This window comes from Nomascus leucogenys, chromosome 20, assembly GCF_006542625.1.
Source record: "Nomascus leucogenys isolate Asia chromosome 20, Asia_NLE_v1, whole genome shotgun sequence".
Taxonomy (NCBI): Eukaryota; Metazoa; Chordata; class Mammalia; order Primates; family Hylobatidae; genus Nomascus; species Nomascus leucogenys.
In genome coordinates this window covers 2,017,881-2,042,816 of record NC_044400.1, presented here as the reverse complement: position 1 = coordinate 2,042,816, position 24,936 = coordinate 2,017,881, and the positions used below count along the sequence as shown (strand labels likewise).

The 24,936-nt window shown below is 51.6% G+C and overlaps 1 protein-coding gene across 10 annotated transcripts in view; it reads left to right on the top strand.

Annotated features, from left to right (window-relative positions):
* MAD1L1 (mitotic arrest deficient 1 like 1) overlaps positions 1 to 24,936 on the top strand; it is a 408,034-nt gene that overhangs the window by 193,589 nt on the left and 189,509 nt on the right. For 9 of the 10 annotated variants that reach the window (XM_030801339.1, XM_030801338.1, XM_030801340.1 and 6 more), the window contains one exon: positions 20,812 to 20,952. The exons of the other annotated variant lie outside the window; for it this stretch is intronic. In XM_030801339.1, the coding sequence (XP_030657199.1) occupies positions 20,812 to 20,952 (141 nt within the window). The remainder of the gene's footprint in view (positions 1 to 20,811; positions 20,953 to 24,936) is intronic. 10 annotated transcript variants of the gene reach the window in all.

Here is a 24,936-nt window from a genome sequence, read left to right as displayed (position 1 = left end):
CTTTGTCCAGAGAGGACTCTCAGCCAACCCTAAGGGATTCGAGCTGGAGCTCTGCTTCCCTGCAGGGAGGTGGCGCAGGAACGCATCGTCCTCTCCTGTCCCAACTTGTCAGCGCTCCTGCCTGGGAGCCTGGACCCCGGCTCTGTCCCGACTTGTCAGCGCTCCTGCACTCATGCCTGGGAGCCTGGACTCTGGCTCACATTTCTCAGCATGTCCTTGGGCTGTGTGTGGTCTGTGTGTCCCTGGGGTTGTCTGTGGGGTCATGTGGCCCCTCTGGGCTGCCTGGTTTCCTGTTTTCTCCCACATCGTGTCTGGCGTTTCTTCACTCAGAAATGAGGCATCTGCTGTTGGCTTTCCTGTGGAGTTTGTGTCCCTCCCTGAGCTCCCAGCTCTGTGGGGCCAGCCCCAGTGTGGACTTGTGGCCCCCTGTGCTGCTGGGCCTCAGGTTTGGGTCTGCAGAGTAGATGGGTGTGAGTTCTGTGACCACTGGACTCTGAAAACATGCAGCCCTCTTTGACTATAACACTGGACATGTGCAAAGCTTGGGGACTGATCAAAAAGTATAAAGAGGCCATTGAAAAAGACCTGACTCTTGCACCCAGAGGTAGCACCAAGAACATGGCGTGCATTTCATCTCCACGTCTCCCTTCTCCTCTCCCTTCCTCCCCTGTTCATTCATTCAGCCAATCTATCAGCCAACCAGTAAGCACTCACGGACACCCACGTGTGCAGGTGCCATGGGGGCAGCCGAGTGTGGAGACTGCTGTGGCAGAGCTGGCAGCCTTGTGTGCTTCCTGCACTTGTCACATTTTATTGCAGCCAGTGTCTGTGCCATTAAACATTCCTTGAAAATAAAATCTTTTTTGGCTGTACGATGTTTCTTTGTATAGACATAGCAAAAGTAAACTCTTGGCCGGGCGCGGTGGCTCACACCTGTAATCCTAGCACTTTGGGAGGCCGAGGCGGGTGGATTGCCTGAGCTCAGGAGTTCGGACCGGCCTGGGCAACACGATGAAACCCGTCTCTACTAAAATGCAAAAAATTAGCTGGGCGTGGCGGCGTGTGCCTGTAGTCCCACCTACTCAGGATGCTGAGGCAGGAGAATCACTTGAACCCGGGAGGCAGAGGTTGCTGTGAGCCGAGATCACACCATTGCACTCCAGCCTGGGCAACAGCAAGACTCCGTCTCAAAAAAAATAAATAAATAAAAGGAAACTCATTATTGGAAATGTAGCTTTGTTTTTAATTTTTTCATTATTGTTGCTAATGTGTGCAACATCCTTGGACACAGCTCTTTCCCCATATCTGATTCGTTATTTATTTATTTGTTTAGACACAGGGTCTTGCTTTCTCGCCCAGGCTGGAATGTGGTGGCGCCATCTTGGCTCACTGCAGTCTTGAACTCCAGGGCTCAGTATATCCTCCTGCCTGAGCCTCCCCAGTAGCTGGGACTATAGGTGCATGCTGCCACACCTGGCTAATTAAAAAAAATTTTTTTTTGTAGAGATGGGGTCTCACTATGTTGCCCAGGCTTGTCTCAGGTGATTCTCCCGCCTCGGCCTCCCACCGCAGTCTGATTACTTTTTAGGCAAGTGTTACTGAGTGGAAGGGCGTGAACACCTTCAGGACCCTTGGCTAGTGTTGCCGACTCATTTTCCAGAAGTGCCCGTGGCCGCTGTCCCAGCAGGCGTGGCGTGCAGCCCTCACGGCCTCACTTGTGCTGGGTGTTAGCCTTTTACTTCTTGCCACGCCAGGTGAGGAACGGGTCTTAATGAATTTTGTGTTTGTCAGTTAACGTTTCTTCTGTTGATTGTCTGTTGATTTTTCCCAGTTTTCTATTACCGTGTTAGTGATTTTCCTATTGATTTGTAAAAGGTTTTCATGTATTTGTGGCACGTTTTCCCCAGTTTGTGTTTTACCTTTTGTGTTTTTAAGTGGTGTTTTGGGACCCGCGGAGGTGTTGGTGTGGCGAAGCGTGCTGGTCTTTCTCTGTCATTCCTTCCACTGCTTCGGTGCCCACAGCCTTTCAAGGCCTTGCTCCATGGAGTATCCATCTGGTTTCCTTTAGTTCTAGTGCAGTGAAGCAGGCGAGGACAGGGGTGACTGGGTCATCTGGGCTCGTTCAAACTGGGGCTCTGCACCCATGTGTTCTGTGCCCCTGGGGCGCTTTACTCACACCTGCGGCACCCAGCCTGTCTCTGTGAGAATGGGATGATCGAAGGGCCCACCTCCTGGCCAGCACAGGGCCTGGCGCGTGGTGCCTGGCTGGCGAGTGTATGAGTGAGGTGCTGGGCTGGGAGTGTGAGCTCTCGGAGTTCTGCGTCTATTTATCGTGTCCAGTCAGTGGCAGCGTCAGCTAGGTGTCCTCAGCCCACGCTGCTGTACCCCGAGAAGGCAGTAGACGCGTGATGCCAGTGGGCTGGGGGTGTCTTCTCAGCTGGTGCCCGCTCCGCGTCCTTCTGCGGGGGCGCCTTGCCCCCCTGCCCCGTGCACACTCTCCCTCTGTGCAGAGTGGGTCTTCCTTCCTGGTGTGGGGCCCCCTGAGTGCCCTGCCCAGCCTCGCCTGTTTTTACAGTGCTCACATCTGCCTCCCTCTCCAGGCTGAGTTCCGGGAGAGCAGGGCGGTGCCACCCCCCTCACCACTTGCTAGGAGCTGGCCTGACCCTGGTGGGAGCCCACAGCTCTGGGCGTGAACTCAAAATGCCAGAAGCAGCACAGGGTCCCTCGAGCCTGGTGGGAGGTACTTCCCGTGGGTGAGTCATCTTGTTTTGAATCCTCCTCATGCTAATTTCTGGCCCCACTCAGACTAGCACAGCTCTGAAGGAGACGAAGGCAAGGCCAGCTCTCCCCAGCTGAGATGAGCTTTCAGCTGAGGAAGGACCCTGACGTCAGAGCCGTTTGGGTAATGGCCTGCTCCTGACCATGGATGTGCCCTGAATCTTTTCAGGACTGGTGGGATCACTGCTGCCCGGGGTCTTCAGGTAGCTATTAGAGCCCAGGGCTGGGTAAGCGCTTTCCCACCTGCCCATTAGCATGATGCCCAAGAGCCCAGGCTTGGCGTCACGGAGGCTGGAGACCTGGGGTGCGCGCCTTCACCAGGAGCCTCATCCTCATCTGAAAGGGAGGGAGGACTCCAGCCTACCTCAGGAGGTGGTTCCGAGGACTGATCGGCTGATGGTTTCACTCATTCATTTTTTAATTGAATACACAGTTCCTGAGCACCTGTTCTGTTCCAGGCACTGGGCAGGGACTGGGGCTGGGCGTCCCGCATGAATGAGGCATCCGGGAGCTGATGCGTGGAAACCCCTTGGCACCAGGCCTGGGCACTGGCTGCCTGCCTGTTACCCGTCGGTGGAGAAGGCCATCTAGACTTTGCAGCACTGTAAGATTTTTGAACTGTAGAAGACCAAGTCCATCGAATTCCCTGTTTTGCTGATAGGAACGCTGAAGGCCTGGAGAGGAAAGGAACCTGACTGACTGCTCAGGCTGGGTGGTGGCCCCAGGGCTGTGACTCCACTGCGCTGTTTCCCGTGTTGCCCTGCTCTCCTTTCTCCCTGTGTCCTGTCAAATAAACTGCACTGAAAATAGAGCCATGTGGCACAGGGCCTGTCTCAGGCCCGTGGCCCCATATCCGCGTGGGTCAGGCATGCTGGCTGGACTTTGCGAGGGTCACATCCTCCTCCCTGGTGAGGGGCCGTCTGCAGCCACTGTGGCTTGGGTATGGCTTCCTGTCAGGATGGTCCCAGTGCCCTCCCAGCTGTGCGTGGCACCCACGTTGCCAGAGCGCAGGTGTGAGGAGCTGCTGTAACGAGGCTGGTGCTGGTTCAGGTGGATGCTGGGGAATGCATTTATGCAACGAACACAAATGAAGTGGAATTTGTCATAGAGCAGTGTGAAATGTAAGTAAAATTGCCTCGGGAAATTGTAATTGATTCCGCTCCTTCCTACAATAGGTGTTGTAGAGCTTTTTATCAGAGGTTGAAATTGTAAGAACCAGGCTTGCTGATGGGGAGCCCAGAGCATCCCCCTTTCCCCCTCCCCCACAGCTACACGTGGGTGGTGGAGGCCAGTGGGGAGGGTGTGACAGCGGGAAGCCAGAGGAGGAGCTGGCTGAGGGTAACCCCGAGACAGCTGTGGGGCAGGGAAGGGAGCGTGCTCTGTGCGCCTGGTGCAGCTGCAGGCAGAGGGGTGAGCAGTGGGAGAGGACCCCGTGCCTCCTCTCTGAGCGGCCTGGTGTTCAGCCTCCTGCTGCCTTCAGGAGAGTTCGTGTAGGTGCAGTTCATGGAGAACGCACAGCTGGTTGCTGGAGGAAAGATGCTGCTGAAGGCTGGGGACCGTTTTTTCTCCTGGGGGCTCCTCCGAATCCAGTCGCCCAGCAGAAATAGAGCTTTGTCAACAGTAAACCAGGTTTATTGGTCAGATAAGATAACCTTGTAATGAGGCTTGTGGAACTTGAGGCAAAAATGAGGAAGAACAGAGAGGACGGAATGGGACCAAGGGAGAGACGTGGTATCATCAAGCGCTGAGCAAGGTTGGCTGAGAGCACCAGGAGCAGGTTGGGGGCTGAGGAGGACAGAAACGCGTCTGACAGCAGGGCGCCTCCCACGGGGCCCCGGAAACGCTCGCTGACTCACGGTATTGCCCTTCAGAACCTGGTCATTGGTGCCCATTAGAGAGAACCCTTTCATCGGGAAAGGAGACTGTTTCTCCTCATTCTTAGTTTCCTCTGCCGGGGCGGCGTCTGGTTTGTTTTGGAGGCATTTTCATCAAGCGCAGATGGGCAGGTTCCCCTCCTGCGGGGTCCGGCCGCCTGTCGCTGGCGCCCTGGCTTACCCAGGGGCCTCTGCACATCAAGGCTGTTCAGGGGCCCGCGTGTAACAGGCTCTAATTAGCATAAGCAAGTGAATTAGCCTTATCTGCTCATGAAAGAAGTGAAGCAAGAAATGCGTTTGGTGACACTTTGTCAGTGCTTTGTTCGAGTTGCTATATGGAAATTATTAATAGTAGAATTGCATTCTGTTACAATCGCCCTCTAATTCAGTCACCATCCATTGAACTGGACTTTTTACCCAGTTAACAAGGTAATGAGTTTGGATGACTCTGAAAACTTTGTGATCTGCACCCTGGGCTTCACTACGGGCTGGGGGAACCTCCTCAGGCTGTGTGTGGACCTTCCACGGAGCGCGGGGCAGGGCGTAGCGGTCTTGCACCTGTACACAGCGCTGGGTTCCACGGCGCAGGGCGTAGCGGATGCGCACCTGTACACAGCGCTGGGTTCCGCGTTTTTGGGGCCCTCTCTGCCAGCCAGGGGTGCCCTGCAGAAATGAGGCTGGGATTACACGGGGAGCAGCTTGGGCCAAAGACTCAATTTCCATCTGCTCCCTGAATGTGGTGAGCCCGGTGTCCACAGGACTGTGCAGGAGGGGACAGCCAACATCTGCCCTTTCCAGAGACCTTTCTCCCGGCACTCGTGTCTGGGCGCTGGGGATGATCTTCTTTCTGGTTCTTGGATTTTTACTTCTCTTCGGCTCCATCTTTCCTTTTCCCCTCTCTCATCTCATTGTAATCATAACTTGCACATTAACCTCAAATTGCCCTCTATCAATCACTCTCTTGCCTAGAAACTTCCTGGGCTCCTCCTCTTCTACTGCCCTGGGTGTGTCATGCAGAGTGCCCTGCGCCTGCCACCAGCTCCCACCGCCCTCGCTCTCCCACTGCCGGAAAGTTGGGCCTCCAGGCCTCTGGAGTCCCAGCTGGGCTCACGATTCCATCTGAGTGTGTTTGCCCTGAGCTGTTTGTAAATGGGACTTACGGAGTTTCGCTTAAAAAAAAAAATTACTGCCTTTTAATCTTTTTATTAGAGCATAACAGACATAGAGAAAGTGCTCTGTCCTGTGAATACAACTTAGGGGGCTACGATGAAATCAGTCCATGCATGTCTCAGCTCCACGGTCGGGAACACGGTGTCACCAGGGCCCCCAAGTTCACCTGCTGGCTCTTCCACCTCCCCCAAAGCCCTGCCTTCCCAATTCCCGTACGCCAATTAGTTTTGCTCATTTTTAAAAATGTTGCGAAATGGAGCCGTGCAGCATGTAATCTTTTGTGTTTGGTTTCTGTTGCTGTGTTACTTCATTTCTATCTTATGAGTATATCACATAATAATTTTTTAAATTTTCTGTGAATGGGCATTTGAATTTATTTCTTGGCTACTGTGACTAACACTACAGAATGGGAGATTATATCATCTTTTGTTAGGTATTTGTATTGCAAATGTCTCCTCTCATTCCGTATCAGCTTTTCACACTCTCAACGGAAATTCTTCATTTTAATGAGATCTAATTTATCAATCTTTACCTCCCTTTGTGGTTGTGATTTGTGTGTGTCCTGTTTAAGAAAGCTTCGCCACCCTCCAGGCTGTTCCAGGGTTTCACTCCTGTCTTCTTGGTGGCTTTGCTTCTTCACACTGACCGTGGCACTGCACAGCCTTGTTGCCCTGCACGGCCTTGTTGCACTGTGTGAAGCTTTATTTATTTATTTTTTTTCATTTTTCTTGCTAACATGGGTATCCAGTGGACTCAGCACCACTTACTGCAAAGCTGCTCCTTCTTCCGTGCCACAGTGCTGGTTACACCTCCACATGAGCTGGCTCTGTACTGGCTGTTTCTGGAATCTGTATTGTTTCATTGGTGTGTTCATCTCTTTTTGGCAAAACCACAAGTTTCAATTCCTGAGACTTAGAGTCTCGTTACCTGATAGGGTGGCCCTCTCTGCTTGTCTGCATCAGGGCTGCCCTGGCTCTGCATGGCCATCCGCCTCTTCGCATAGATTTTACAGCTCAACCTGTCAGTCTCACTAGCGGACTTGCTAGAGTTTTTATTGAGAATGCATTGATTAAATGACATCTGCACAATATTGAATCTTCTAATCCATGGGCGTACTATATGCTAACATGTGTTTAGGTCATACTTTTTTTTTTTTCTTTTTTTGAGACGGAGTCTCACTCTGTTGCCCAGGTTGGAGTGCAGTGGCGTGATCTCGGCTCACTGCAAGCTCCGCCTTCCAGGTTCACGCCATTCTCCTGCCTCAGCCTCCTGAGTGGCTGGGACTACAGGCGCCCGCCACCACGCCCAGCTGATTTTTTGTATTTTTAGTGGAGATGGGGTTTCACCGTGTTAGCCAGGATGGTCTCGATCTCCTGACCTCGTAATCCGCCTGCCTTGGCCTCCCAAAGTGCTGGGATTACAGGCATGAGTCACCGCGTCCGGCCTTAGGTCATACTTATTTTCTCTCAAAATTGTTTCATAATGTTTTCTGGGTGGACATATCATAGGTTTTGTTTTTTTGAATAATAATGTTTGTGCTTATATGTAGAAATCTAATTGGACTTTGATTATTGACTTTGGTCCCGCAACATTGCTAAATCTACTTACTTTAATAATTTATTTGTAGATTATATTGACTTTTCTATGTTCATAATTGAGTGATTTAATAATAGCTTTCATTGTTTTCTTGATCTTCATACCTTTCATGCCTCTTCTTATCTGTGGCTTAGCATCGCCAATGCTGCTTTGAACAGACGTGCTGATAGCTGGTGTTTGTTTTGCATCCTCAGAAGTAAAGCTTTCAACATTTCACTGTTAAAGATCGTGCTGAGGACTTTAGTAAGGAAATCCTTTTCAGATTAAAGTTCTCTCTATTCCTCATTTGCTAAGAGGGTTTTGCTTTAGTTTTGTTTCATAGTTTTTATCATGAATGTATGTTGAATTTTAATCAAATGCCTTTTCTGCAAATATTGAGATGATCATTTGATTTTCTTCTATATTTTGTTAATGCGCATTAAATTAATTGATTTTCAAATGTTAAACCAAACTTACATTCCAGGAATAAATGAGCATGGCCTATGGGTTATGCTCTGTGTGTAATGCTTTATTTGGTTTGCCAGTACGTTAATTAGGGATTTTGCATCTGCATTTATTGGGGAGAAAGGTCATTAATTTTCATTTCTCAGAATGTCGTTTTCAGGTTTTGATGTTATGGCTTTTCTGGCCTTAGAAAATATTAGCAAGTTCTCTTCTGTTGTTTTCTGTAATCATTTTGTAAGGTTGGTGATATTTCTTCTTTAACTGCTTGGTGGAGTGTACCAATGAAAGCATCTGGGCCTAGGGGTTTCTTGTTTAGAAGATTTTAAATTTGGGCTTGATTTATTTTAATAGCTTTGAAACATCAGATTTTCTTTTCTTTCTTTATTCAGTTGTGGTAAAAGTTAGTTTTTAACTTTTAAAACTTCATTTTATCAAAACTTTTAAATTCATTTGTGTAAAGTTTATTGTCATGTTTTTAATATTTTTGTGATCTCTAGTTATGTCTTTTTCAATATTGTTATTTGCTTATTTTTAGTCTGTCTCATCAAGAGTTTATCAATTTTATTAGTCATTTGGAGGAACCATCTTTTGGCTTTATTGATTTTTTCCCATATGTATTTTATTTCATTAATTTGTTACTTTCTTTGAGTCTAATTTGATGTTATTCTAACTTTTGAGTTGTATATATAGATAATTGATATTTATCCTTTCTTGTCTTATGGTATATGCATTTAAGGTTGTCAATTTAGTTGCATACCATACGTTTTGATGTGTTGTATTTTCTTTATCATCGGGCTCAAACCATTTATCAATTTCCATTGTGATTTTTATTTTGACCAATAGGCTATTCAGAAACAAATTTCTCAAATTCTCAACATTTGGTGATTTTCAGGTATCTTCTTATTGATTTCTAGCCTTATCTCCCTGTGCTCAGAGACTATCCTCTGAATGACCCCAGTCCCATAAAACTTACCAAGAAATGCTCTATGGCCCCATCGGAAGTCAGCTTTGTAAATGGCCCATACACACTTGAAAATAGTATGTATTCTGCAATTGTTGAGTGCAGCGTTTTGTAAATAGCTACGTATCATTTGTTAATCTTATTCTTCACATTTCTGTAATGATGTTTTTTCTCAGCTCCTGCAAGAGTTGTACTGAAATTTCCCATTATGATTGTGAGTTTTGTCTATTTCTTCTTTTAATTTTGTCAATTATTGCAGTATGTCTTTGGATGCTGTTTTATTAGGCACGTATAAATTGTGAATTATCTTCCTGGTGAATTTTGCCTTTTGTTATTATGAGACATTCTTTATCTCTGTGGATTGTTTTGATTTTTAAATCTCCTTTGTGGGATATTAATACGGATATGTCAGCTTCCAGTGTTTAATAGTATCGGCACCTTTTGCTTTTTCACTTTTCATTTTGAGCATTTTTAAATTGTTTCATTATAAATGTAGTATATAAATATAAGTATTTATATTCAGCGTAAAAATCATTTCTTAGTCGAAATATTTAATCTAGTTGTAACTGATGTAATTAATGATACATTTGCATTGAAATTAACCATCTTAATAGTTGCCTTTAGTTTCTATTCCTTTTTATAAAAACATCTTAATCATAGAATAAATATTTTCTTTATTATCGTTATCTTGTTATGTGTGCTTTTATGTAATTTTAGTGACTATGTTGGTGATTATAAGATAGATTATTATTATATACTTAACAAAGTCTAATAAAATTAATACTTCTTTTCCTTCTAGACAATCCAAGGGTCTTAAAATCCTTTCTTCTGTTTACATTTTGCTCCATTCATAGGCTGTTGCTATAAAGTACTTTATTCATACACTTATGTGTTTTAAAAGATACTGTTTTTGTGTATTCATTTATATGTACACATTTCTAACCCTTTTTATTCCCCTGTATTGCAACCTGTATCTCTAAGCATCCATCTGCGATTATTTTTCTTCTGTCTGCAAAATACCCCTTGTTTCCTTTGATATGGATTTCATGCTGAGGAATTATCTGATTTTCTTGGGATCAAGAACATATTTAATTCACTTTTATTTTTGAAGAACAGTTTTGCTGGGTATAAAATCATAGGTTATCAATGCCTGTCCTACCCACCAGCCTACAACCCTTTGAACCTATCATTCCACTGTCTTTTGATGCCCATTGGTTCTGCTCAGAAATGAGCTGTCAGTCTCACTGTTGCTTCTTTTAAGTAATCTGTCTTCCTCTCCTCTCCTCTTCCCTAGCTCTTTTGATGGTTGTCTTTTTGGCGGGAGAAGTGTTGTTGAAATGTTCCTCTAGATCTATTATTTTTTAATTAATAAAGTTTGTTTTTGGGAGAGTTTAAGGTTTACAGAAAAACTAAGAAGACAGCATAGAGCTCTCATATGATTCCTCCCACAGCACAGTTTTGTCTGTTACTAAAGTCTTACATTACTATGGTATATTTGTTACAGTTCATGAACCAGTACCGATACATTGTTTTTAACCAAAGCCCATAGTTTACATTAAAGTTTACTCTTTGTATGGTATCTTTCTATGGATTTTGATAAGTTCATAACGTTATGTTTCCCTTATTACAGTATCATACAGAATAGTTTGCCTCTATTCTCTGGAGGAAATTTTGGAGAATTGGTGTCATTTCTCACTGAAGTAGTTGGTAGAATTCATCAGTGAAGCCATCTAGGTCTGGTGCTTTCCTTTTTGGGAGGTTATTAATGATCAATTTAATTTCTTTCATAGATACAGCCTGTTTTTTTCTGGCTGAACCCAGGGCTAGGGTTATCCCCAAAGTGACTGTAGGGAGTTCCCACAAGGGATAGCCGCAAACCCGTCTTTGATGGGGCTGGCTGGGATTCCAAAGAGAGAAGCACTAAACACTGAGTGATCATTTAAAGCATTTGTTAGGGGAACTTGCCTACAGAGGGGGCAGCAGCTTCCTTGTGACCACAGTGAGACCTGAGTATGTCTACAGGGAGGGGTCTCATTGTGGAGTTTCTATGGGAGTTGAAGGAAATTGGCTCAGAGCCAATTTCTACGTGACAGCAACATGCTGATCTTTCTGTTTCAGGCAATAATGGAATGCTGAAGCCCACAGGGGAAGTATGCAGCTGCCTGGCTCACATGGTGGTGAAGGCCCTCTGTGTGTCTCAGTCAGGAAAGAGAAAGGGAGCTGGGGGTAGGCGTGCCCCTAGAAAGACTGATTCAGGTGATCTCTTTTTCCTTGTGTGAGTTTTGGTGGTTCATATCTTTCGAGGAATTGGTCCATTTCATCTGAGTTATCAAATTTCTGGGCATAGAGTTGTTCATAATGTTTCTTTATTACCCTTTAGATGTCTGTAGGATTAGTAGTGATGGCTCCTCTTTCACTTCTGATGTTAGTAATTTGTGTCTTCCTTTTTTATTTATTTTTTTTAATGTTGGTTAACCTGGCTACAGATTTATCAATTTTAAAGAACCAGCTTTTGGTTTTGTTGGTTTTTCTCTGTGGAGTTCCCTGTTTTCAGCTTCATTGTTTTTTGTTGTAATTTTTATTATTGATTTTGTTTTATTTTATTTTAATTTATTTATTCATTTTTGAGATGGAGTCTTGCTCTGTCGCCCAGGCTGAAGTGCAGTGGCGTGATCTCAGCTCACTGCAACTTCCGCCTCCCAGGTTTAAGTGATTCTCCTGCCTCAGTCTTCCCAGTAGTTGGGATTACAGGTACCTGCCACCACGCATGGCTAATTTTTGTATTTTTAGTAGAGATGGGGTTTCACCATGTTGGCCAGGCTGGTCTCGAACTCCCAACCTCGGGTGATCCACCCACCTTGGCCTCCCAAAGTGCTGGGATAACAGGTGTGAGCCACCACGCCTGGCCAATTTTTATTATTTCTTCTTTTTTTAGGCTTACATTGTTCTTCTTTTTTTAGTTTCCTAATGGGAAGCTTAGATGATTGATTTTAGATCCTTCTTTTTTTCTAACATTTACATTCAATGCTATAAATTTTCCTCTAAGCATGGCTTTTGTTTCATCCTACAATTTTGATAGGTTGTATTTTCATTTTCTTGTTCAAACTGTTCTTAAACTTCTCTTGAGACTTCTTTGACCCATGCATTATTTAGAAGTGGATAGTTTAGTCTCCAAATATCTTGGGATTTTTCAGTTATCTTTCTGTTACTGATTTCCAGTTTAATTTTAGTGTGGTCTGAGAGCTTACTTTATATACTTTATATTCTTTTAAATTTATTTAGGTGTGTTTTATGGCCCAAATGTGGTCTGTCTAGGTAAATTTTCCATATGAGTTTGAGAGAAATATAAATTCTGCTGTTGATGAAGTGTTCTGTCATTGTCATTTAGACCCAGTTGATTGATGGGGCTATTGAGTTCTGCTGTGTCCTTACTGATTTTCTGCCTGCGAGATCTGTCTGTTTCTGATAAGAGGGTGTTGAAGCCTCCAACTGTAACAGTGAATTGAGCCGTTTCTCCTTGTAGTTCTTTCAGGTTTTTCCTTGCATATTTTGAGACACTGTTGTTAAGTAGATGCATGTTAAGGGTGGTCATGTCTTCTTGGAGAAATGATCTTTTTATCAGTATGGAGTGCCATTTTTCATTCCTGATAGTTTCCTTGTTCTGCCTGAGATGGATCGAGCTGCTCCGCCGTTCTTTTGTTTGGGCTTAGCGTGGTATAGCTTACTTCCTTTCCTTTCAAAGTGTGTTTATATTTTAAGTAGGTTCCTCATAGACAGCATATAATTGGGTCTCGTTTTTTTTAATCCGTCCTGACCATCTTTTAACTGGTGTGTTTAGATCATTCACATTCGAAATGATCATTGATACAGTTTATTTAATACCTGCCATGTTTGTTACTCTTTTCTATTGGGGCACTTGTTCTTTGTTTTTTTTTTTTTTTAATCTTCTTTATGTGTTTTGTTTGGTTTTAACTGAGCATGTTACACGATTTAATTTTTTAATTCTGTTAGCACGGAATTTTTTTTTTTTTTTTTTTTTTTTTTGAGACAGAGTTTAGCTTTTGTCGCCCAGGCTGCAGTACAGTGGTGTGATCTTGCCACCATGCCTGGCTAATTTTTGCATTTTTAGTAGAGACAGGGTTTCGCCATATTGGCCAGGCTGGTCTCGAACTCCTGACCTCGGGTGATCACCTGCCTCAGCCTCCCAAAGTGCTGGGATTACAGGCATGAGCCAAGCACAGAATTATCGTAGAGTTTGCAGCATACATTAAGCACGAATCTAAGCCCATAGTCAGATGGCCTTTGACCGGGTCACAGGCAGGGTGGGCGCCTCCCGCAGAGCACACCTGTTCCTCTCGCCTCCCGTGCCACCTGCTGCCTCATTTCACCCATCCCTGTGCCATCGTCACCCCACACATTGCTGCTCCTATACTTCAAACAATTGTCCATTAGATGAACAAGACTAAAGAAAGTAAGCTAGGCTCAGCAGCTTACAGCTGCAGTCCCAGCAACTTGGGAGGCCGACGTGGGAGGATCACTTGAGCCCCAGAGGCAGAGGTTGCAGTGAGCTATGATCACACCACTGCATTCCAGCCTGGGCAACAGAATGAGACTCTGTCTCGAAAAAAACAGATAAATAAAGTCGATTTTATTTTTCCTGTATTTATTACTTCTCTGCTCTGTTTTTCCACATAGATCTGAGTTTCTGACCTCTCATTGGCTTCTCTGGACAATCCATCTCACACTGCTTACAGGGGCCAGGGCTGCCAATGACCAATCTCCCCCCAGTTTTTGTTTGTCTAAGAGAGCGTTTTTTGTTTGTTTGTTTGTTTGTCTGAGACAGAGTCTCGCTCTGTTGCCCAGACTGGAGTGCAGTGGCACGATCTTGACTCACTGCAGCCTCCGCTTCCTGGGTTCAAGCGATTCTCCTGCCTCAGCCTCCCGAGTAGCTGGGATTACAGGCGCCTGTTACCACGCCCGGCTAATTTTTGTACTTTTAGTAGAGACGAGGTTTCGCCACATGGTCCGGGGTGGTCTCAAACCCCTCTGACGCCAGACCATCTGCCTGCCTTGGCCCCCCAAAGTGCTGAGATTACAAGTGTGAGCCACTGTGCCCTGCTGAGAGTTTTTCTTTCTCCTTTTCTTACGGAAGATCATCTTGCTGGATGCAGAATTCCAGGCTGGTGCTGTTTTGTTTCAGTGCTTGGATACCTCCTTTCCCGCTCTGCTGCCTGAGTGGCTTTGGTCAGGAGGTCTGATCCGTTTCTTACTCTCTTGGTTGATAATGTAGGGCTCTTCCCGCTCAGGCTGTCTTGTTTTCCACAGTTGAATATGATATGGCTAAGTGTGGAGTTTTTGGTATTTATCCTGCTTGATGTTCTCTGAGCTTCCTGGATCTGGGATTTAGTTTTGACAAATCTCGGCCATTATCGTGGCAGATACTTCTGTGTTCTCTCCTCGCCTCCTTCTCCTTCTGGTTTTCCTGTCATGAGTAGGTTCCACCTTCACGGTCATCCCACTGTTCTTAGGTCGCCTCTTCTTTTGTTTTCATTGCTTTTTCCTCAGTGCATTTTAGTATGGGAAGTTTCTGTGGACCTGTTTTTACATTTGCTCATTTATGCTCTCATCTTTATTCCTATACTTTCTGCATATGTTGTTTTATTTTTTTCATTTTTTATGCTGGCTAGTTAGCTTGCTACTTTCAGTTTTAGCCTTTCTACTCTAAGCATTAAATTAATACATTTTCTTCTAAGTTATTCATTCTTGAGATTGTGCCACTGCACTGTAGCCTAGACGACAGAGCAAGACCTTGTCTTAAAAGAAAAAGTATTCTTTTTGCTCAGGCCGCTGTTGTCTCAGGTGAAGTTTCTCCTGTCTTGTGTATGTTTTTAACCAGAGGCTGACGTCCGTCTGATGTTTTCCTTCCTTTGTCTCTGCCCACAGCCACCGGGTCAGCCTCCCTCCCAGGAGGCCCCTAGACTCTGGGTACCGGGGCAGCCCATGCAGGTGAGAGAGGACCCCAGGGAGCTGGCTTTGCTCTCACAGAGGCGGGGTCCTCATGGTGTTCTGCTCTAGCTTGTTCCCATGATGTCAGGTCCGGGCGTCCCCCTGCGGCTCGGTCTCACAGCTGCTGTGTGCCCATGGCATTCCGGCCTCTGAAGGCTGCTGGGAACTGTAGGCTCAGAGCTGCAGGAAGGCCAGGGTGGGGGCCGCACGGTGCTGGGGCTGGGTCCGGGTGCCTGCCTTGATGGGAGTGCCGGGGTCACACTGGGGCTGTGGATAGCGATCTTGGGCCTCGTGAGTTCCTCCTTCCGGCAGCCCAGAGCGGGAGTTAGTGCCCCCCGATCATGGAGAGCCACTTCCAGTGTTCTCACCAGTGAGGCTGTCGATGGCACTGCCTCCCCAGGATGGGCGCTGACCCCGTGACTGTAGGGCTGCAGCCTGGGCGGCTCCTCTGTAGCACCAGCAGGGGCTCTGCCCCTCCATGGTCTGAGCGGCAGGGCAGACACAACAGCTCGTGGCCGCTGAGTCCTCTTCCCTCAGCCCTGTGCCTGCCTGGCAGTTTTGAAGATCAAATGAGGTAACGTGTGCTTAAGTCATATGTAGCCATTAGCATGCTGTGCTGATGTCGCCAATTAAAATCTGCCTCAGTGAATCATACTTGAAAACAGTCAGTTGTCAAAAAAAAACCTTGTTTAGGGGCAGCAGGCCCAGGAAAGAGAAGCGAGGGACAGACAGGAGGCGAAGCGTTCTGTAGTTGGCTGGGGGGGCCAGGGCATCTGGCCCGGGAGCAGGCGTGGGCCGAGCACTGGGATGCCGCCTCATGTGCACTCAGCACTGTGGCATGGCAAGGCGTGGCCTTGCGTGGGGGTGGCGAGGCGTGGCCTTGCGTGGGGGTGGCAAGGCGTGGCCTTGCGTGGGGGTGGCGAGGCGTGGCCTTGCGTGGGGGTGGTGAGGCGTGGCCTCGCGTGGGGGGTGGCCAGGGCTGGGCCGGGCAGCTCGACCCCCACCCCCAACACCTGTGGCCGTAAGTGGCCCACTCTGCTGCCCTTCCTGTTGACGGGTGCTGTCTCCATGTACTTATTAATCCTGGTGCACCTTTTAAGCACCCTTTGGGGCAGTCATGCCCCCATTTTGCACAAGGAGGGTGGGTTCAGAGAGGTTAGGTCCTTTGCCCAAGGGTGCACAGCTTGTCTGTGTCACATTGGAGCTCAGGACTGTCTGACCTGCGTGGGTCCTCCGAGGTGCTTATTACTGCTGCTTTCACCTGTCATCATGTTCTCGATGGGCCCCATGGACGCCGGAATCCTGCTCATTTGAGAAATGACCAGCCGGGATGAGGGGTCCAGAGAGAGGCCTCCTGCCTCTCCCAGCCTCTGTCCCACCAGGGCCTTCTCCTGGTCGGGGGCGATCTTGCTGCTGGGGTCACAGCAGACCTGTCCAGGCTGGTGACTGGGGGTCTGGGGGAAGAGTGGGCAGAGGACTCTGGGGAGGCGGGCAGCAGTGAGGAGATGGTGCCGGTGTCGGTGGGCAGAGCCGCGTCTATAGCCCCGCATTCCCGCCTGAATCTATTCAGTTTCTTGTGGTGACTCCAGGGAGAGGTAATTAGAACAGGGTTTTTCAGCTATTTATGATCATACATTTCCTTTTCTAAAAAAAGGAGAAGTTGTGGAGTGACTCAGAGTTGGGTGGAGGTGGCTGAGCTGAGGTGGGATGGGCTTGGGAAGAGGCCCTGCAGAGAATGTTGCATGTGCAGAGCAGCCTTGGAGCCCTTGCAGAATGGGCCTCGGCCTTGGGCTGGAGGGGGCAGAGGGAGGGAGGCAGGCTCCACAGCACTGGTGGCGGAGGCCGGGTGGGAGTGGGCGGCAGAAGCCGGGTGGGAGTGGGTGGCGGAGGCTGGGTGAGGGAGGAAGATGGGTGAGGGGCTGCTGCTTCATTGGAGGGGCCACGTGGTACTCGGCTTACTTCTGGGCTTCTCTGGAAAGTGGGGGTTGGTGCTGGGGCTCTGAGGAGGGGCCTCTGTATGTGGAGCTGCCTGCCTGCCTCACACAGCCCCTTCAGGCTGCCACTGACTCCTAGGAGGGAAGCCCTCTGTGTCCATGGTGTGGACTTATGAAGTGCTGGGAGCCTGCCTCACCAGGTGTGGCCATGGCCAGAGGCTGTCCCCATCGTGCAGGACATGCCTGCCCCACCTGCCTACTCTCCTGGTCATCTTTCACGAGCAGGTGCAGTCATAGTGGAAGAACCAGGCAGACAGCGGTGAGGACAGAAGTGATGACCGTGGCTGCCGTGCATTCATCGCCTGTGTATGCAGGTTCCGTGTGCCTGGTTTTCTGTGCCATGCTGCATTTGAACTTCACAGTGAGCCTGAGGCACTCTCTGCCCTCTCCTATATGGTTGAGTGTCCTGAGACTCAGAGAGGCTCATTGTTTTTCCCAAGGTCACACATCTAGTTAGTGTGCGGGCAGGATGTGGGCTTTGTTGGGTGTGTGTGTTGGGTCTGACTTGGGGGCTGGCCTGGGCATGCATACCTCAAGTGACCGCTGCTTGGGGACCACGGGGCTGGTCTCTGCCCCCTGCAGTGCCTCCATCCATATCTCCCCTGCCCGCAGCGCCTCCTACAGGGCTGGCCTCCTGCAGTCTCCCGCTCCTGCGGGTGCTCTCACCACGGGCAGCACTGGTCTCTGTCTCGGCTTCCTGGCCTCGCTGCTCTGATCTCCCTCCCCTGCCCTTCCCAAACCCAGGCTCAAGGGCTGTGCCCTGGGTTTCTTCCTCCAAGGGCACTGGGCCCTGTTCTGCCCGTTGTCTCAGCCCCTCCTGCCCAGGTGTCCTGCCCCCTGCTGTGGCGTTCTCAGCCTCCGTGGGAATCTGTCTGTCATTGCGTGGGAATCATCGGCATGCTTGGGGCTTGTACTCAAAAGCTCCATGGTAATTAGTGAACTGGAGCACCCGCTGATGAGGGGATGAGCGTCATTATCTCTATTGCTCTTTTGCAAGGGTCCTCTGGGCGCCTGCTCACGCTGTTCCCTCTGATTGGAGTGCCCTTCCCCACCGCTGCCTCCCAGGGTGCCCAGATCCTTCCTGCAGCCTCCCTGGGTGAGCAGCCCCTCTGCCTGATCATCGCAGGCCAGGGCAGAGCTGCCCTCTACTGCTGCTGCCCCCGGCCCCCATCGGCCGGTGTATCCAGAGTGCCGAGGCCCCATCCTCAGCTGACTTCTTCTGGGTGTTGCCGACTGCTCACCTTCTCTTCACGTGGCTGTTCATTGCATGACGAGCACATTCTGTTCCTTAGAACCGGGACATTTCTGTACCCAAGGAGGAGCAGCCAGTGGACAATGTAACTCTGCTGGGTGCTTCTTAAGTGAGTCTGGGATGCCCCCGTCAGCACTGCCAGCCACCTGTTTGTTCAGCAGTTAATCACTGCATGTGTTGAGGTGGAAATGAAGTGGACTTGCCTGCAAGTGGAGTCAGCTGTTAAAAAGTCATAGCAAGTCATACCCACAGCGTGCCTGCTCTTTCACTACTGGTGACAAAATAGTTTCTTGAAAGGGTACAAACAACAAACTTTCTAATAGTTTTCTTCTGTGCCAGCCAGTGCTAGCCTGGAGTTATGCTGGAGAGAGCCGTCACGAAGGGAAGCTCTCAGAGATTTACTGATCAATAAAGGAGACAATTACAGCTTGTTTACCAAGGGAAGTCCCCCACCCTGGCCTTGCGCGGCGTCTGCACGTTGGTACTGACAACTCCAGTAACTGGCTTGAAACGATAAAAGTCAATGGGAAGATAAAGGATTTCAATAAGATTATGACACACGATAAACCTTCCTGTGCAAACAAATTTTCCACAGATATGTGACCCGTTCCAGTTGGATTTGTAACTTTAATTTCTCACTTATTGTATTTTGATTTTTTTGTCATCCACTAATTATGAAGTCCACACCAGGGTGGCACCTGTGTCCCTGGCTCAGGAGATGGCAGGAGAGCCCCAGACATGGCGGCCTGAGCAGCCTCGCCCTCCTTGCCTGTGGGGGACAGACGGAGGGCCTGGCAGGGGCCAGGCAGTCATCAGTGCTGGGGAGCACTGGGTGGGTCTCTCCTAGGAGCAAGACGGGGCCTGGGCAGGGGCTCAGCTTGTGTACGTGCAGACTCAGGAGGTCACACAAAGGGACCCTGGCAGTTTCGTGGACTCCGCTTCTGGGTGAGGGTCTTGCTCCCCAGGCTGCCTGAGTGAGCCGGTCTCTATCAGGGCCATGAATTTGCCCTTTCAGCCAGGACTGGTGGGGGGGCGGTCCCCACAGCTCTCCTGCCCTCACCTGGCGGGGAGCACGCTGGCCGAGACACAGTGAGGTGGTGCAGGGCTGAGCCGGAGCGTTGGCCCCTTGCCCAGCATGTGTGTTGGGAAGGGGCGTGGGCCAGTGGAGACCATTTCCCGGGTTTGTGAGGTCCTGGCTCTCGCTTCTTGAGCACCTGTTGTTTCCAGGGCAGCTGGCTGGACAGTTCATTCCTGATAGCATCAGTCTTCATGGCCGCCCCGTTTCCCATCTTATCAACAAAGGAACTGAGACTTGGGGAGGGAGGTTGAGTGGCTGGCCTCAGGACAGAGCTGGGGCTTGACCTTGCATCTTATAGATACCTATCCGCTTCTTCCTGGGCTCTGCTACCCCAGCATCCTTGTCTCTCATCTCTCAAGAATGGGGCAGAGCCCCCCAGCAGAGGCTACTGAGAGCATCAGTTAGATGTCCCTGGGGCACGTGTTAGAAGAGCAGATTCCCAGGCCCACCCTGAATCTACGTCCAGGGTGTGCAGATGCCCGTGAAGATCTGGAAGCTGCCCTCCCGCACACCTGGGTGTCTGAAGGACTGATCCCTGATTATGTGGTTTCCGTGGGCTCCCGCAGCGCGGGCGGCAGGAGAAGGTCCCCAGCCTGCACCTGGAATCTGCTCCATCCAGACTCAGCGTCTGAGACCAGAAGGGTCCGGGGGCCGTGGTGCAGGCCCACACCTGGGGCAGGGAGCGCAGGCAGCAGGAGGCCAGAGGGAAGACCACGCTCCCCACAGCGGCATGTCCTTTGTGGGGGACATCCTAGCAGCTCAGTTCCCGACCCATGGGCACCTGCAGGGTCCGGAGGCAGCACGTGGCTCCCGGGGCCCCTGACTGGCTGGCTCTCGCCGTCAGCGTGTCAGGCAGGACACAACTGAGCAGGGGTTTCTGCCCGGCTCTAGGAATCAGCCCTGACACTGTGGTCAGTGTCATCCCAGGAAGCTGAGCCCTGCTGGGCCTGGCTGCTGTGTAGGGGCCTTCGTGTGGCCTCAGATATCCTGGGAGCTCTGTGGGAAGACAAGGAGCTCCCCAGCCCAGAGCTGAAAAGCAGGGGCTCAGCCTTCCCGAGGACCCTGGGCGGTTGGACGAGCGATGGGTTTCCTGTCCCATTGCAACGCGGCAGCTTCCTGGTGCACACTGTGCCTCCTCCCTCGGCAGGTCCCGGCAGAGGTCCCAGGAAGAGGGGGACTCACCCAGCTCCGGGCCTGCCCACTGTCGTTTCCCTGGGCCCAGTGTGACTGGGACTCAGAGGAGTCACGCAGACCCAATAGAACAGGCTGGGGTGGGGAACCTGGGCTTTTGCCCACCGTGCGCCCTTGCCCTGTGTGTGCTGTGTCCACAGGGGCAGAGGCGTCTGCTCCCAGCCCAGCCCTTAGCCATACTGCCAATGCGAGGTGGAGCCCACGCCTGCTGCAGCGAAGGCCTGACATGGTCAGAGCGAGTGCTGAGGCAAAGCCAGGGCTGCTGGCATTTACTGGGTCTGGGGGCGCGAGCTCCGGGGCCCTCTTCACCTTGGTGGGCCCTCAGGGATGGGCTCTGAGTGCTGGCCTGGGTCCTCACGAGGGAGCCCCCTGCGTAACCCAGCTCTTGTGGGGCCTTCCCTGAGCCGTCTCCATCATTACCTCATCCCCCGTCCCGGGTCCTGATCAGCTGCCCTCTGTGTCCACAGGAGCGGGACGGTATGCGGGCCATCCTGGGGTCCTATGACAGCGAGCTGACCCCGGCCGAGTACTCGCCCCAGCTGACGCGGCGCATGCGGGAGGCTGAGGATATGGTGCAGAAGGTGCACAGCCACAGCGCCGAGATGGAGGTGAGGGGCCGTGGGCGTGGGGCTCACGTCGCCAGGTAGGGCTTCTCCCCAGTGGGCCTTGGCAGAGCCTGGGGTGGGGGAGGTGGAGGTCTGGACCCCGTCTCCCCAGTTCCCGGCTGGCAGGCATCCATCAGGGAGGGTGTCCACGGGCTGCTTCCTCTGCATGTGGATCCACGTTAATTCTCACGATGGCACCTGCAGCATCCTCAGCTGTCAGGTGTCTCAGGTGGTCCCAGCCTGCAAGCGGATGACAGAGGGACCGTGCCCCTTTGACGGGTTAGGACCCCCTCATGATGCCCGCCAAACGGACACTCAAGGTCCTGCCCCTGTGAGGGGCATCTGCCAAGGAGACCTGCTCTCCGGGTGCTCAGAGTTGTTGCCAGGGCTCTGGTCCCCGCTGTGGGGGAGGCTCTGCTGGGCCCTGACGGGCAGGGTGTGAGGCGCAGGGCTGCCCAGCTCGTTGCAGAACTGGAAGAGGTGTTCCTCCTTCCTGCAGCCTCCAGCCTGCATCCCTCTCCTGGCTCCAGGGTCCTCCCAGAAGAGGTGGCCTCAGCCTTGGCTTCTGCCTTTTCCCTGCCCCATGGGCCACCGTGACGCTCCATGCCCTTGTCTAGCTCTGAGCATCTCTCACCTGTGCAGTGGAAAGAAGGAGCTGGGCATCGCAGGGCCTGGGCAGAGGCCATGTCCACATTCCCTGTCCACACTCCTCATCCACACTGGGGCCAGGGGCTCCCAGCACACCGTTCCCAGCCTAGAGCTTGAAGGGCCTGTGTTCTCCTCTGAGGATTTGCACCACTTCTCCGTGGGTGCAGCGCAGCCCTGCCTGGGCGTGGTGGGATACATGCCAGGGTCTTTTGGCCTCGTTGGCACACGCCGCCTCTGGATGCCTTGCCGTTCTGCTCTGCCTGGCCCCTTACCTGACCACTCAGTCTCATTGTCACCGTATCCTACGGAGTGGGTGCTGTTGTGACCTGAATTTCGCTCACGAGGAAACCCAGGCCTGGGGGTGTCAAGGGACATGCCCAGATCACCGAGCTGGTGTGTGACACCGCCAGGCCACGTTCGGAGGGCCTGGGCCTGTGGTGTCTGCGGGCGCAGCTGAACAGCCGAGCTCTGTGAGCTCTTTGGTCTCAAGGGTCACTGTGTGTGGGCTGGACCTTGATGGTGGAGACTGCGGTGAGATGGAGATGCAGATGAGGGCATCGGTGTGGCCTGTTGCTCTGTTGTAGGCTGCTGTGTCCATTCCTTATTCAGCCAGTGACCAGCTGTAAGATAACCTGGGTCCACCAGTGGAGAGCCAGGCTCACAGGCATGACCACAGCCACCTTCCAGCCAGGCTGCTGAGCACACACAGCAGGCCGGGCCGTGTGCCAGGGAATGTCCGACAGAGCCTCTGGCCCCTGGAGCTGAGCTGCTGGGTAGGGCAGACATTTAATGAACAAACATAATTCATGTGGGATGTTAGGAGGAGTGAATTTCTGGAGAAAGGATTGTAATGGAGGGTCTCAGGGAGCCGCGCTACATGGCCATCCCGGCGGCTGTTCAGGGAAGATGGGAGACGGAGGTCGCCAAACTGCGTCTAGAAAGTTGCTTGGCAGATGGTTCAGTGGTTTAGAGGGGGCACGGGCACAGAGGCTCAGGCACTGGGAATGGCATGTGGCGAGAATGACAGGTCCCAGCTCAGGAGGCCCCAGGCCCAGGGGCCCACATGCAGTCACTACCCCCTGCTCATGTGGAGGCCACGCCAAACGGCCCTGGGACTATGCCGTGTCCCCACCTATGGGGTGAGCCCTCACCACCACACTTGGCAAGAGTGAACCCTGGGCGTGAGACCACCCTCAGGCACTGGTACTGCCCCCTGGTGTGTTCTTCTGATGCCCAGCCCCCTCTGTCCATCCTCCTTCCTCCCGCTCCTGGCTTTCCTTTCTGTGTCCCGCCACCCCGTGCGTGCAGGGCCTGCTGCTGAGGGCTGCACACTGACCTTTAGTCCTCACGGGAAAGGCTGGCTCCAGCTGTACCTGGGAGCTGTCGTAAACCTGAGTGCGTTGATAGCCATCTCATTCCAACACCCTTGGCTTCCTGTGAAGCATTAATGAAGAGAGATTTGCGGGGAGGGTCTCTGACCCCTTCTGCTGTCCCTGGCGTTTTCCACGTTGAGCGATTTCTCCAGCCTGTGCTTGCCCTCTGCCCTGTGACCAGCTCCTCACGGGCCTGGCCGTGGGCACATCCAGTGTTCTGGGTTCTGGTGTTTTGTGTGTTGAGGCGATCAGGGCTGTCAGGGACCTCGGGACTCATTGACCAGATGCTGGCACTGTTTGGGCACCGTGCTCGCCTCCTTGCCGGGCATCTTGGAGCCTTAGCCCTCACCCTGCTAGAGGGATGTACATTGGGGACCCTGCCCCTCCCTTCCCATGGTGGGGTGTGGGGGCAGGTTACTGCCTTTCCTGTCTGTCTCCTGGGGTTTCAGGAGAATTAGGCACATGGTGGAGTTGGGCCCAGCAGGGCTGGAGCAGGGTCAGACTCCACCAGCACTGACTAGTCCTCACTGTGGGAGTTCACACGGCTGGTCCTCCCTGAGCCCTCACAGCCTCCTCTGCCCATCCCCCTGGGTGCCCTCCAGAAGCAGGCCAGCACCCGCAGGCTCCCCCAGGACCCCGCCGCACAGGCCCGTGTCTGTGTTGATGGAGACAGCCACAGTATCGGCGGCTGGCACAGATTCCAGAGAGGTCTTGAGGCCCCTGGCTGCTCCCTGAGCCTGTGCAGGTGCCAGTGCCCTCTGGGGTCTGTGGAGCAGCCACCACCACATTCTGCGTGACATCATGACCTGATACCTTGCCTCAACAGAGGGGGCACCTCCGTGTCAGCCCTCTCCTCCCAGAAGCCTGGGAGAGGCATCCTTGCCTTTCTGCCTCAGCAGGACCAGGTCACCTGTGGAGCCTCTGCCGTGCCTTTCCCTGAAGCGACAGTTGGGTGGGAGGCTGGGGGTGCCGGCAGCTCCTGGGCTGGGTTCCTGCCTCGGGGGAGCATCTGCTGGGGGCTCCCCACCTCTCCATGGATGTGGCACAAGTTTGGGAGAACATGGCCCCAACTCTGGGAACTAAGCACATTTGCAAGGTGAAGGCGGGGGCCCAGCAGGAGCGCTGTGCTCTAGGGAAGGTTGGGGCGCGGCTGCACATGAAGTGTGGCAAGGGTGGCTGCACCCTCTGTGCACAGGGAGCCCCTGGGGCAGGGACGCCAGCCCAAGCCAGGGATGCCCCCGTGGAGGGCCAAGGGGCTGCTCTGGAGACCCTGCACATGCCGCGTGTCTCTGGCTGTTGGTTTCTGCGAAGGGCCCGTCTCCTCTTCTCCCCACGGTCTGGGGGTGGGGTGCCACCATCCCCCCAGCCGGGGAGGGCTCCTGACCCCACATGGCCCAGGTGCTCCCCCTGAACCCCCTGCCTCCCTCTCTCCTTGCTACCTCCCTCTCTCCCTGCTACCTCCACCCGGTTTTTCTTTCTGTTTCCCGCCTCCTTTTCCCTTCTTGATTTTCTTTCTGTCCTCTGCACGCCTGTCTTGATAGTTCCTGTCTCCATCTTTCCCTCTTCCTTGGCCTCTGTTCACCCCTCTGTCCCCCAACACGCTTCTATGTCCTCTGACCTTGGGCCTTGCAAGCCTTCCCTGAAAGCTTTCCCAGCGCTGGGCATGCCCCTGGGGAAGGCACCTCTTGGGGCAGGTGAGATTCTGCTGCCTGATGGCCAGGTGGGCTTGGGGTAGTTGCCGGCGGGAGGATGCAGCATCACTCTGAGAGTGGTTCCCTTCCACCCATCCATTAGCTAAACTGGACATCAGTCCATTCTCATCTGCTAAACCGGACATCAGTCCGTTGTCATCTGGACCATGTTTTCATTCCAGCAGAGACCTTGCAGGAAAACAGTGTTGAACTGGGAGAACCCCAGACCTGTCTGGTGAAGTTTTGCCATCTTGCACGGTGTTATTTATTCCATT